We start from the raw sequence: 14,418 nt of genomic DNA on the forward strand, positions 1-14,418 counted from the left end.
TGATTACCTGTCCATGTGGCACTTTCCTTTCTCTGATCTGTTTCACTAAGCAGTTTATATCAGTCGCATGCTGAGTCCGGAACAGCAGGACAAATTGCTCCAAGGTTACAGTAATTAAACCCTGCTATTTTCTCCTACTGCTATACAGTCATTCTTTCCCTCTTTTTTTATCATTATGCATGTTTCCCCCCCCCCCTCTGGTCCCCATTTATTTTGCTGTTACTCTTTTTTATTGCACTTGTTTTCTTTTACTGAATGGCAGCTCTCACCCTTTAAAATCTTGCAGTTCAATGTTGTCTCCTAAGATACTGAGAAACTCCTTGAAAGCTGGCGTCTCCTCGTTGTTCCCAAATAACTCTTCCTCTGATGTCTGAGAAAGAAACACATAAAATCAAAGAGGACAGGATGCAGAGCAAAAAGAGATAAAACTGCAGGTAGGATCAGATTTAAAATCACTCACCTGTCCAAACTTCTGGTAGATGACACCAAACTTGAACGTGTTGTTCACCTCATGTTCATCATAAGCCACTATCAACTGAGATCCCTGTGCATAAAGAAAAACATTTTTTACTCTACTGTGTGCTACAACAGTCAAGAAAAACATGTTTTCCTCCTCTCCAACATGTCTCCAGGGCAGGTTTATTGGGCCCTTGTTACGTAAGGCAGACATGAGGCAAACTGTCGCGGCCCCCAGCGAGGGCAGTGATCCTGTCGCTGTCTCTTGCATACAGAGACACAGATGGTTTTTTCCTTCCCTGAGGCACAGGCAGAAAGTATGCTCCATCAACAGGCTCACAGGAGGAGGAACAGATCCGTCATATGCATTTTAGAAAGTCATTCATCGCTTTTCTTTTTTTCTTCTTGAAAAATATGCTTACTGAACAGAGCAGATGTTAGAGAGCAGGGGGCTTATAGGGGGCAAAATGTGATAAGTAGTGTGCTATTTTTCCTGGTTAAAGAGTTGGAGGGGGTGGAAAAGTTAATGAAGTCGAATCTGTCGGGACAGGTGGGCGATGCAGGCAAAAATAATTATAGAAAACAAAGCATCAGTGAAATGTTGTGAAGTTTCTTTTTTGGTTTTTAAATGCTCCAGGCCTTAAGTAAATAGCATAAAATATTCATGGCCCTGCAGAATTCATGAAATGTTATTCATGACGGGTACTGTGAAGTTGTAGCAGATCATTTGGCTCCACTGTGTCCCTTTGTCTCTGAGCAGAGGCAGCGACAGGAACAGAAAGCTCATGTCAGCTTGAGCCTGATGAGGCTGCAGCAAGTGAGGGAACCGAGGACAAACTCACCCGTGGGTACAGGACCGGGTTAAACTTCAGGCCTGTGGCATCGTCACAGAGAAGCTAACAGAAGAAAAGACCATACAATTATATGAAGATGTTACATTTCTGTCTTTTTGTTTGATTTATTTTGATCAATATTTATTATCTCTACTTCTACATAGTTTACTGAATAGTATTTGTCCCGGTGCATTAGGTTTTCATGTGCCACAAAAGTTAATTAAAAAAACCATCAAGTGCTGTTGTAAACTAAAGAAAGCATAGGATCAATAAACTATATCCTTCTCCTTCAGGCTCTCTCTTTCAAGTCTGTGTATTGAACTGAGCCCTTACAGCTGCCATTATGTGCGCATGGAGAGTGAAGGAAATAGCTTTAAAAAAATACACACAGACACACACAGAACAAAAAACAAATCTATCTTACCTTAGCAATCTGAGGTACACTGGGCAGCTGGTTGATACCTGCTAAAGAGATTCTATCATGAACTGTTTTAGTCCTCGACCTGCAAGAAAACAAGAAGATAAATCAAAAGAGATTTCTTCACTTTTGATGTTCGTGGTAACACATCGTTTCGATGCAGTACTCAGGTAAAATCAGGAGAAAAGAGCCATGATTGTGCTGGCTGTTTGAAAGCAAATGTAGTGATGAAGAAGAGATTAGCAATCACCTGGCCACAGTCCTATATGCAGCTCCAAGCAAAAACACAGCATTATGTTATTGTTTTTCTTGTCTGTTAAGAAAAATGTCACCAACTGTGAGAACTGCACAGAAAGCTGTCCATCACAGAACCACAAATCTGATCAGAGAATACAGAGAGCTGTGACAAAAGGACTGTAACTGTATGGAGACCGGCAGTATCCAGGCAGGCTTGTGTTATTATTATTTTAGCTTTTTTAGAAGTACAACATGTATGCCTGTTGTATCTTTAATACAATACTTGTATTGAATTGTTTTAATTAATGTTCCTTCCAAGATCAATAAAGTATTTAGAGGCAAAAATCCACCAGCTGTTGTAGGTAGACTGGATTAAAAGCAAGACCCATCCTTAACAGAACAGTCAGTCCCTCGTTGTACCTGAGCATGATGCGTAGGAACTCCTGTCCCTCAGCCTCCTCGTGTTTCAGAGACATGATGAGGTTGCCTATGCTGCTGCCGGTGCAGTAGTAGTTCATGTGCTCCTAAAGGTATCAGGGTAAAAGAGATTTTAGGTCAAAGACAATAACAGGCCAACCCTGCTAAACACACAATAAAACTCACAACAGCACACACTGACCTTGCCTAGGAAGTGTTTGCGGTAAGCCCGGGCTGTACTGTTACACTCCAGACGGAAGGTGTGCCCCCCACCAGGGCTCATGCCCTCTCCTGCATCTTCCTCTTCACAGAAACTGGACTCTGAGGAGGACGGGGTTCCTGCTGGGGCATCTGAATCTTCAATCCAGTAACCTCCGAACTGGGGCAGGATTACCTGGGGGTATGGGCCACCCTTCTCCAGGACCTTGAACATGAGAGCAGACAGAATAGAGGGAGGAAGAAACAAATATAATTTGCACCTTCAAATTGATAAGCTAAGGTAAAAAGAGCCGGAGGACATTTATGATGAAAAAGTAATTAACTGTTGGAAACACCATGTGTGTTTAAATGTGTTATGTTAGTGACTCACATCTTCTATCCGTGGGTAGGGGATATAGTCATCCTGCAGAACAAGAGGACACAAATGCCATTAAAAAGACTTACATGAGCCGCAGTGATGATGTTGATGAAGCACAAACACAGACGCAGAAAGGCGATACAACGTAGTAATGCCAAATGGACTTCTAGGAGATGATGCAACAGCCTGAAATGCACAGTCATCAGCAAACATCAGCGAGGGTGTGTCAGCCCTCCGTGATGTCAGAGCTCTTTGGATTTAATATAGCCCCTGGGGTTAAGAGCTGTTATGAGTCTTTGGCAGTCCGCTAGCGTAGCTCCAATGAATGACCTCTAAATAGTGCTGAGGCCCTCCGGCTCCGCTGAGAGCGCAGAGCTACGGACAGCCAGTCATTTATATTCTGTGGCAGCAGGAGTCAGGATACTGGCAGGCCAGAGAAGATCAATTGACAGCTGGAGTTCATTCAACTTATAATCAATCAGATCAGGAGGTTATTGATTTTGAATTTTAAAAAGCCTGAGAAAAATCAGAAAAATGTTCTCAGGGGTGTTGTGAAAAAAGACATCTGAGAGAGGGACAGCTACGCAGTGAATCAGGAGGCACTATGATGAACAACATGCACAGAAAATGGAGACACATCAACAGAGAGGATATGAACAAGTGTGCATCCAGTCACACCTTCCATTTTTTGGTCTCTTCCACTTTAGGGACCTTTTTAGTGTCCATTTGCAGCATGAGGATGGAAAAGCACAAAGGTCAAAAAGCAGATTCAGTTTAATCAGAAACATGGCATTCTTGTTTTTAGACCTCCATGTCTCTGTTGCCAGATGACAACTGAGTGAGTCATGCATGCTAATATACTCTTTCTCACACACACACAAACACACACACACACAGGTAATGCAGACTCTTAGTCATCCTCTCTGTCTAAGTGCTGATGCCTTTTCCAGTTTGCAGTGTTGTGTATATACATGCAGATATGAAAAGTCAATTCAGCAGACATGGAGTAAATTGGCCAATTATGGTACAGGCCCAGTGGAACAGCTCGTCTACATGACTGAGCATAAAAGTGTGAAAATAAATGCATGTGTTCAGTGTTCTCACGCACACTACCATCACTTATAATGCCGACAATCTCCGCAAGAGTCAGACAGACAGCTCATGCATCCCAACACACACACACACACACTCATTCTGAGTCTAGTCCTCAGTGGTTTGTGTCTGTCTGAGTGCTTATTGAGGGAGCAGCTGTTACAGTCACGGGGGAGTCATTGTCAACAATATGAGACTGATCACAAAGACGCTGTTAAGAGGCTTCAATTTTCAGTAAAAGAAAGAAAGACAAAGAGGAGGAGAGAACAAAGGAAGAGGAAGGTGAGGGAGGTGCAGAGGGGTGAAATTAGAAGAAGAAGAAGAATACAAAGACGAGATGCAACCTTCATCATCACCATCCAGAAACTTCCTAGAATTCCAAAAGTTCAGAGCTCAAGTGAGAAGGTCGATGAGAGCAGAAAAGACTGATAGTGTGCGCTGTTTCACTGTGTGTCAGACTCTTTGATCATCAGGCTGTATTACCTGGCTGTCTTATGATGTTCCCATCCAGGTTCTTCTCCTCATCACAGTCTACATCTCACACCTCCTCCTTACTTAGCTTTCTCTGTTATGACAAGGAAACTATCTGTAACTGTGAATGTGTTTTTTTTTCCTTAATTCTCCATGATTGAACTCGTTTTCTTCACGGTCCCATTGAGAAATATGTGTCTAACTACTTCCAACAGTTCAAGTAAAGACCAGAAATAGACTAAAATTGCTGTAAAGAATTAAGTGCTATACAAACCGAGCAAGTTGCTTTGGGGCACGCTAGTCTCCACAAAGTACTCCAAAAGTTAAATATTTCAATGTACAATCAGGACTTTATCCAACAGCTTTATCCTTAATAAGAAATTCTTTGTTAAAATTAAAGCTTTCACCCCTTCTACTTGCTGTGTGTGTGTAAGAGAAAAGTCATTTCTTTTTGTGGCTGTCTCACACATACAGCCCTCATATCTATGCAAAAACAAAGTGCGACTGCATGAACGCAAGAGTCATCGTATTCATAACCTATGAACATTTCCATTGCCTGCTTTACACATTCTGACATCTACTTGCTACTGACGAACTTGCAAAAAGTTTCTCACTTTTTCTGTCTTTTATTTTAACCTTCTTTCTCCTCCTGTGCACTTACTCAAAGCCCGTGCCCTTAGGGGCCCTGCTGAGGGCACAAAGTGGTCACACACAGCGTGACTTTGTTTGGGAGGAAAATAAAATCAATTTATTCCACACAGAGAAGGAGAAAATAGTTACGCCAGTTCAGATCTATTCTTCTCTGTCCCCAGTATGTCCATTATACAATCTGAGAAACACACCAAACACAGTGGGCTGGCTCACACAGACTGAATCATCACTGTCAGTCTCATTCTAACACGTTAGAAAAAAAAAGAGAGAGGACACACAACATATAACACACAGTGTAAGAGCCTCCGCAAGCATGCTGCAATTATTGTTACATACTATTAGTCAAAGCAGGAGAAGAAAAGGAGGGAACAAGGAGTGTAAAAAAAGGCAAGAGCTGAAAAAAATATGGGCAATCATACCTGCATCCTTTCCAGCATATCAAAGAACTCTGCAGACTGAAACAGAGACAGAACACAAAGCATGTAAAACAAGGTGAAACCCAACTGAAATCTGCACACAAACTTTCAGCCCAACCTTTTGTTGGCCTTAGTTTACACCTTCTTAGACAGCACTCGGTACAAATCCCACATGTCTGAATTTAAAGGTCTTACATTGATAACATCCGTCCTGACATCAGCAGATGTTGCCCCGTGTGTTACTCCCTCTTCACAGAGTAAACTTTGCTGTGTCAAAAGGGCAGGGCAGGGCACAATCTCTCACACCCACATGCACACACACACACATGCTGATAAGAAGCCACTTCCTCAGACAGCAACACAGACATTCACACAAACACAGGGATCCTTGAGTGCATTCACACGGCCTCGTCAACGGGGCTTACACTTTGTCACATAAACAAGCTGTGAAGGCGATAATGGTCTACAAAGCCTTTGTGCGCAAATGTTTCATATAGCATGTGCAGCAGTTGTCGACCCCAAATTAAACTTCCTGTTTAAAAAGTGACTGGTTTGAAAGAAGCTGAACCTGTAATGAATTAATCAGCAGTTTGCCTTTAAGCTGTTTCTTCAGAACCCTACTGTCAACAATGAAAGGTGCACACAAGCGTGTATCATTACACTCATAAATGTGCAAGTCAGATAGCTACACATTCAGTAGAACCATAAACTCCAAAGTAGAGGAGCAGGGAAATAAATATATTACCATTGAAGTGTAGCTTCTTGACCATTAATGTCTCTAAAGGTGTTTAACAGCTTGTGTTCTAGCTGTAAAATTCTGTGGATGACTACATAATGATGGAAGTACACTAATAAAAAACTCCTTACTTGTACTCAAAACAAGTGCTAAAACACACACACACACATACACAGACAGCTCTTATCAAAGAGTTAATATTAACTAGTGTTGTAGACTGAAACAGTGCTGTGAATGGACCTATAGAGTCAACACTTGGACTGCCAGACCAACAATAAAATCGGTATGCAGCTGTGTCTCAGATCAGTGGCTCGTCCAAGGGCCAAACCCAGAGCGGTCAGTGGTGCAAATGAATTCAGGAATAGTTTGAAACTAAAAGATTGTCATTCTCCGTTTTGAAGTTTAAGATGCATCTAATGAATCCTATTGATGGAAGCTAGAGCAGTCAATACACTCATCTTACTGTGGTGTGTGTTTGTCTCTGGGTAAATGTAATTGTGGGTTAGGGCACAATAGCTTTTCCTTGTGCATGTTATACTTCCTGACTGTTGACAGCTGGAAGACACACTGATGGAGTTAATTCGAGGCTGTTTAGCAGAGCAGACAGTTTGTTCAGCCTCCAACAGTGTCCAGACAAGACCAAGGACAAGAGGCCCCTATCTTTTTTTCTACATTACTGTCAGGCTAAAATCAGACCTAAATATATCTGTCTATCTGTATGTCACTTTTTGGCTTTGCTGTTCCATTCTCAGTGTCTCATTATGTTAATTTGCATGCTATTCTCTCTTTATGCAGCTGCTCACTTCACTTTCCCGTCCCTTCTGTCTCATTTCTTCTTGCCTTTTCTCTTGTTCTCCTTTACTGTCTCTCTCTTGCCCAACAACATCTGCATCTCTCATCTCCCATGGCAACCTGCGGAGGTTACCACATGCCCTCAGGCGGATTACACAGGCAGCCTGCCTGACTGAATGACTGACAAGACTCATTGGCGGCTTAAATTCACACATATTCAAGTCATAAACATAATCATCGGCACATTGTCAGGAATTATGATAAGTCACACACAGCGACACTGATCTCCGTCTCTACATGGTATTGGAGAATTACAGCAATTTTATTTTATCAATGCAAAAATTGAGGAACTGAGCTGACTTTTCTCTTCTGCTCTCTTTTCTTTTTACCCGGGGTGAACACACATCAACAACATTTCTAAATGAGCTGTTTGACAGTCTGTACTTCACTGCAGCAAAAAGAAGATCCTGCTGAAGAAAGACCTTCTTCAGATCAAAAAGTGATGGGTGGACGAAGGGCTGGAGCTGACAGCCCTGACCTCTCAGCTATCTGAGGCACAGTAAAATCTTCACACTCACATCACAGCTCCGCCACATACACTGCTATCTTTACACTTACACACATCTGCATCTTATATTTCAGTTAATTCTGTTCTAGCCTAATCCCTGTATTATGGTACACGTGGAATAAATGCACTATAAATAAGGTATCCCAGATATTTGCCTTGTGTTGTATTACCCAGTATTATCATGCTGTTAAGCTGTTACATAATAAACGGAAAGAGAAACTTCACCAACAGACCATCTACTGAGCTTTGGTGTTGACTTACCTTGACAACAGCAACTAAAACATGAGCATCTGTGCTGTCTCAGTGCACATTTAAAAGAGTCCGTCCCACGCACTCACTTTTAAACCCTGTTTTACCTTTAACGGCAAAACTTTCAACTGGAAAGTCGAGTCAGGCAGCAAGCTGAATCATATGTCAAGGCAGAACAGGTCTGTCCAGTGTGTAACACACACACACACACACACACACACACAGTTTTGTTTTGTTTTGCTTTCTCAGCAGCAGTGTTTTTAAAGAGTGATGACTGTCATCATCATACACAGTGATGGTCATCATGATCTGTCAAATCACACATTCAAAGGCTGTAAATAATAAAGCTGGCTGAAACACACAGAGTAAATGCTTTCTCAAAAAAAATGATAGAAAACCGAGAACTTTTCCTCAACATGTCACCCACCTGTGTACAATTCTTTTTCCAGTAACAACTGCTATATGTAGGTAACATAAAAGTTACACATTAAAGGCATTAAAAATACCACATTAAGAAGTACTTAACTTGCAGAATAGACTTTTCACAGTAGTGTGATATTAAACTTTTACAATAATGATGAATTACATCACTGTAATTTTTTCCATATATCAATAATTTCTCAGATCATGGACCACAGCAGCAGTTAGTGTAATTGTTACTGACAAAATGGCCATCAATGAGCACCTTTTTCATTTGTAGTCAATTTTTAATATAAAAATTAATTTCTGCAAACTTTCTACATAATTCTCAAAAGACACGGAGTGCATATATACAATATATAGCCTTATAACTCTATTTCTACCTTAGGAGAAGGAGATGAAAATATATATACTGTCATTATTACAACCAGGGTGCAGCCAACCTGCTGGGTCATATAACCTCCAGCCTCCCACAGAGGGGACATATTGGGTACAGGTAATGAAGAGATGAATATCAGAAGTACACATCAAGTGCTACATTTGCCTCTGACTTATAGCAAAAATATGGAAAAGTGGAGTTTCCACCACTACTGCTGCATTTTAGCCAGCACTCCCCACCCAAAGACTTCCTTAAAGACAGAGTGGCACAGTGGAGCAGTGCATTATCCAGCAACTACAAACAACCAAGCATTAAGCTATTTTATTACCAACGTGTGCATCAAGCCATATATTTGATGTATACTGTGATTATAACTTCTCTGCCAGTGTGACAGTGATGATAAATATCTTTCTGTTAGACCACTCCGGCTCACAGCAAAATTGTGGGTTGGCAATTAATTATAACCAGAAATCAGCCACAAATCAAGACGGTAATTGATGTCCTCTGACTGAAGTTATATTACTCTCATACATTATATGCTTTTCCCCTCCCTGTGACCATATTTTGAGTCAATCATCTCGCTCCCCCCATGAACAAACTCCCCATTCCTCTCTGTGCTATCGCCCCATGTGTTGTCTTCAGCAGATGATGGCTTGCTTCAAGGTCGCCATGCTGTAAAAAAAAAGTAGCTCCCTCCTGCAGGAGCCATCATCTATTTCCTGTATATCACCCTGCTAATCTTCCTCTCTGCAAAACGTATCCTGTCTTCTATCATGCTGGAGTCCAGTGTGAGTAATGAATGTCTACAAATATCAAACCAAACAATCTTATATAAACAGTAAAACACTTTTTCAGTATCTCCAGTAAAACTCTTGAGAATGATGATCCTCTACAGCCTGAGGGAGTTCATTTGTTCTCATAATCTGTTTGGTTTTGCTCAAATACTTTTTAAAAGTTTAGTTCCTGTGACACCTAATCAATTTGTGGTCAGAATAGTCGAAGAAAAAAAAGCTTCAAACTGTGTCTGACTGCAGTTCCTTTTTTTTAATGGCAAAAGGATGCCTGCCTCAATGACTCCATTCCACTGCACATAAAAGAGGCTGATGAAGGGAAACAAAACCAAGTGAAATCAAGTCCTTGAAAGCCACTTTACCCTGACAGCACCTAGGTGGGGAAGGGATAAACAGAGCAGCAGTGTGAGTGCATCCAGGAAAAGGTTTGCACACTGATTTATTGGATTGCGTGTCTTGTAGAACACGTAGCCTACTACCCTCTCTTGAGACATTTAAAGAAAAAATAAGTTCTGGAGGAGTAGAATTCACTACAACACACTGACATCAACATGTTTACTCTTATAGAAAGCAATAAAGAAAAACAAAATTATGAGGAACACTTTCAGGTGTTTTCACTGAAAGCACATGCAGATATACAAAACATCAGAAAATAGAGAAAATATGAATTTGCCAACACAATACATGCATATAGTACAAAATTTAAGTTGCATGGACAACAATGGAAATGTTTCCAGGTGACAAGCTGGCAAAAAATACATATTTGGTTTCCAGAGAAAAAAACAACAATAGAAATGTTTGTTGTTTGGGTGGATTTCTAGTGTTCATTATATTTTTATTTTGAGATTGTATGCAATGATCGTGTCCTTAATTTCCTTTATTTGAGTTTTTGTCAGCATTTGCATCTATCCATTTGCATGTCAAACATAAAAATATCTTGTTAAAATGCATGATTTTGCTTGCGGTAACAAATCTAGAACCAGGTGCCAACAGTTTTACCAGTAACTATTCCGACTCCAATATGCAGGAACTCGTTTGTGCAACTAGATTGGACAATATATAATATAAATGTTGTGATCAGGACCAAAAACTGTAAAAAGCGTACTGTATCTGTGATGTCACACTTTGTCACTGTCTCTCTGTAGGCTTCACTTCCTATAGGGATTTGTCATTGAGGACAATTAGAATCAATAGATTTTCTAATAGGTGTAAAAGGTCCAAAGGACAAAATGTGTCAATGAAAACCTCAGTAAATCAATACCTATCTGAAGTGTGTGTGCTCAACATTTGTGTGTGTGTGTGTGTGTGTGTGTGTGTGTGTGTGTGTGTGTGTGTGTGTGTGTGTCCAACCTTCATGCTGGGAGGTGCAGTGCGGGGTGGTGAGGGGGGGCATTCTCCCAGAGGGACGTTGGAGATGTTCAGGAGCTCCTGTTTCCTGGAGAAAGGAAGATGAAGAGATGAATAAATAAGGTTAATACAATGACAACACTGTGTCACCTGTACTTATTTTTATGTACAGGTCAGTTTGATGACAGCTTTGTCTTTAAGAGTGTGTGTAGAGCACCAGTATTTTCCCTCTCAAACAGCCCCTCTCACTGATAGAAAACAGCTAAAACTGCTTCTTCCCAGTACTCAAACTTGATCTAGTGTTGGTTTAAGCACATGTGCGGTTGGAACAAAGTTCTCTTTTCTAAGTCTACTGAGAAAATATGGCCAAATGGAACACTAACAAAAAAGCCAAATTTAGACCAATGACATCTAACTGTGGATTTGACTAAAATATCAGCTGTATTTTGGTAACAGGATCCTATTTTAGCTTCATGTTGTTTTTCTGCATCAGCAGTGCAGTGATTCTATTCAGTTTTTTCACTGCTTGAGTTCACATCCTGTAAATTACAGCGTAATTTGAACCAAGAACCACCAAGTTACTGAACACTGCATTTGATTTTTCAATAATTAAAGGTTCTACAGTAAGCCATTTGGAAATACGCAGGGAGGTATCACATGTCTCACTGCTGTTAACGTGGTTCCTGAGATAGGTCTTCTCCTTCTTGAGCTTTTCTCTGTATTGTACTCAAAGAAGCATTAATGATCACAGATGTTGAAAGCGAAGCTGTTTGAGGAACAACTTCAGCCATGATGCTTTCTAATAAACACTTTTCTTACCAAATATATGATCACGAGAATGCACTATTGCCTCAACATCTACTAAACTATGACGACTATGAATGAGGGCATAAATTGTGCCTCAGGAAGTATCAGATTTGATTATGTTTACCTTTAAATTTAAAGTATTAGCCAGTGCAGAAGACAAGGCAAGAACTTAATGTGCCTCTGCACATAATTCTCCATCTAGATACATGGATGGATGGATGGATGGATGGATGGATGGATGGATGAATGGATGGATGGATGGATGGATGGATGGATGGATGGATGGATGGATGGATGGATGGATGGATGGATGGATACTTTATTGATCCCAGAGGGGAAATTCAGGACACCACAGGCAACAAAGACACTTAGTATAAAATACTAAAACAGTGAGTATGAGGAAACAACCGCTTGCTGAGAAGTAACAAAGAACAGCATCGATGTACCGCCACCCAAACAAAGATGGGAAATCATCGGCAATGCACGCCATAGCCTCCACTTAGCCATTTAAGGGCAAGTCAAAAGCCTGCTATTCATTCCTCGGTGCAGATGAAAAGCCCAGACTGGCCAGCTCTTTTCCACGGGCTCAGCATTCACACAATGCACCACTGTGTCCCCCTGTGTATGTGGTGCTGCAGTGTGTAAGCTCACAGTAGCCAATCTTTTTGAATGAGTATCAGAAGCTATTTTACAAGGAAACATGTTTTTTTGCCTGTTCTTTCTCTTTACTTTCTTTCTCACTGCAGGAAAGAGCGACGCTGGTTTCACTGCTGACCTGTGAAAAGGGAAAGCTTGTTCAGGCCCATGTCCCCAGAGCAGCTCCCTGCTGTGTGTCTTATAGCTATAGCCTGAATGGGTACAACAATGACCCCTATTTTTTCTGTCTCATACACTCATGCCTACCTGCACACAGACACGCTGTTTGATATTTGAGATGAGGAATTATGTGTGTCTGTGACAGAGACAACGGAAGCGGTCGTCCTTGCAGTCTGGACCATCTCTGTGGCAATAAAACTACGTTACACACCAATTGACTTCCACCCAGGATGGGACGGAAGGAGTGAGAGCAGGTACTGGGAGCAGGAGGAAGGAAGCAAAGATACAATTTAGAAAGAACAGGTCATGGAGAAAGTGAGTCGGGGAAAAGTGAGGAAAGAAGGCTGGTTGAGAATGTGCAGTATAGCACTTCAAAGGAGGTGCAATGAGAAGGAGCATAATCTAATGGTATTATCTAATGGCATTATATAGTCTGAGGGGAATTATTTCCACAAAGAGTCAGTGCATAATGTTGTACTGAAGTTAGTGTATGTGAAAGTTGAACCTGGGATTCCAGCCAGTGGCATTGTTACAGCTGTCTTATCTTTTGTCAAGTGAGTCAGCACCACAACTACACACAACTACTGCAGAGACATTGGGCCTGAGAATGAACAGAGTTCCAAGATGTGATCGGATACAAATTTGCATCTGAGCACAGTGTAGCTCAAGCTTGTGCTCTCATTACACCTCAAGATTCAGGAATCTGTTTTCTGAGAAGAAATTTAGAAAAGGTCAGGGTCAGACTGTGAACACAAAGTGCCAAGAACTGAGCTACCATGACATTTCCCACTGCGGATCCATCATGTTATGACAGACACACCGTACAGCTTTGTGTAACACATACCTTGTGTTTGACCTGACTTTTTTACCTACATATTTAGAGCCATTTAAAACACAAATGTATCTTTTATTTATTCAGTAAGTAATTTTTAAATAATTACTACACAATTATCAGCTTTGTACTCAGTTTTTAGGCTTTTTCTTGCATGCTACTAGATTCAATTCAACAGAAACGGGTTGATTTTTAAGCAGTGGAAGAAGATTTCAAAGCAGAGACAAGACAACTCTCTGGGTTTTAAAACATTTGTCGGCATTAATCTTTACATAGATTACATTACCTGAAATCCAAAGCTAAAAAGTGAGAGGCAATTTCTGTGGCTATAGGAGCATTTGTATGAACAAAAACCTTGATCTTCTTTCACTGAGAACTGTGCCCAGTCTCTTCTTAACCTTGCCATAACCTTTCTTGGGTGAGTGGGCAGATTTTCATTATATAGTTTCATTAGAGCTATTCAAAGTCGAAATGCATTCACTCATCTGGCTCCAAGCCGGCACCGACATCGCCCAGCAAGCGTGCCAAAGGGCAGCAGCTGCCACACAAATACATTTCTTCAATGCACACAGTAAACACTGTGGAACATGCAGGAGCCATGTCAGACTGAGAGAGTGTGTTTCCAAGAATGGTGAAGTCACCCCTGGAAAATGCACTCGTCCACTTTGTTAATTATTGGGTTCTGAAAGGTAGAAGGTAGGTTGTTGTGAGTAGCCTAACTTACAGGAAAATATTTAATATGTTACTTATTTGTGGCCAACAGGGAGAAATGCATATTACTGGGTATGACTCAGTGGCATTTTTAACTGTGATTGAAAAAATGAGATTATTTATATAATTTTATGTTATATAGTTATTGTTCCTCTTCTTTTTTAATTAAAGGCCTGAGTTAGTAGATATGCTGTATATCAAGATAATAGATAGATACATATAGGCTACTTTATTAATATTTATTATTTTTATTTTAATGATAATATTATTATATATTATGAAGAGTTAGGCTATGAGAGTTATGAGATTAAAAATGAAGAAAACAATAGAATACAAAGCTCTCTCCTCCCTCTCCTGGTCTGATGGGACAGTTTTACCAGCGTAGACCGGAAGTCTGTTACA

The 14,418-nt window shown here is 40.7% G+C and overlaps 1 protein-coding gene across 9 annotated transcripts in view; it reads right to left on the reverse strand.

Annotated features, from left to right (window-relative positions):
- Positions 1-14,418, reverse strand: part of rap1gap2a (RAP1 GTPase activating protein 2a) — a 58,858-nt gene that overhangs the window by 6,516 nt on the left and 37,924 nt on the right. For 4 of the 9 annotated variants that reach the window (XM_028420037.1, XM_028420035.1, XM_028420036.1 and 1 more), the window contains 9 exons: positions 10,854-10,938; positions 5,572-5,607; positions 2,951-2,983; positions 2,564-2,785; positions 2,365-2,468; positions 1,714-1,792; positions 1,299-1,352; positions 461-544; positions 270-370 (listed from right to left, as the gene is read on the reverse strand). In XM_028420037.1, coding sequence (XP_028275838.1) covers positions 270-370; positions 461-544; positions 1,299-1,352; positions 1,714-1,792; positions 2,365-2,468; positions 2,564-2,785; positions 2,951-2,983; positions 5,572-5,607; positions 10,854-10,938 — 798 coding nt within the window. Of the gene's footprint in view, positions 1-269; positions 371-460; positions 545-1,298; positions 1,353-1,713; positions 1,793-2,364; positions 2,469-2,563; positions 2,786-2,950; positions 2,984-3,024; positions 3,157-5,571; positions 5,608-5,686; positions 5,818-7,925; positions 7,964-10,853; positions 10,939-11,781; positions 11,828-14,418 lie in introns of those variants that run through there. The other 5 variants (XM_028420039.1, XM_028420043.1, XM_028420042.1 and 2 more) reach the window with 5 other exon arrangements.

This window comes from Parambassis ranga, chromosome 13 (genome assembly GCF_900634625.1).
Source record: "Parambassis ranga chromosome 13, fParRan2.1, whole genome shotgun sequence".
Lineage (NCBI taxonomy): Eukaryota > Metazoa > Chordata > Actinopteri > Ambassidae > Parambassis > Parambassis ranga.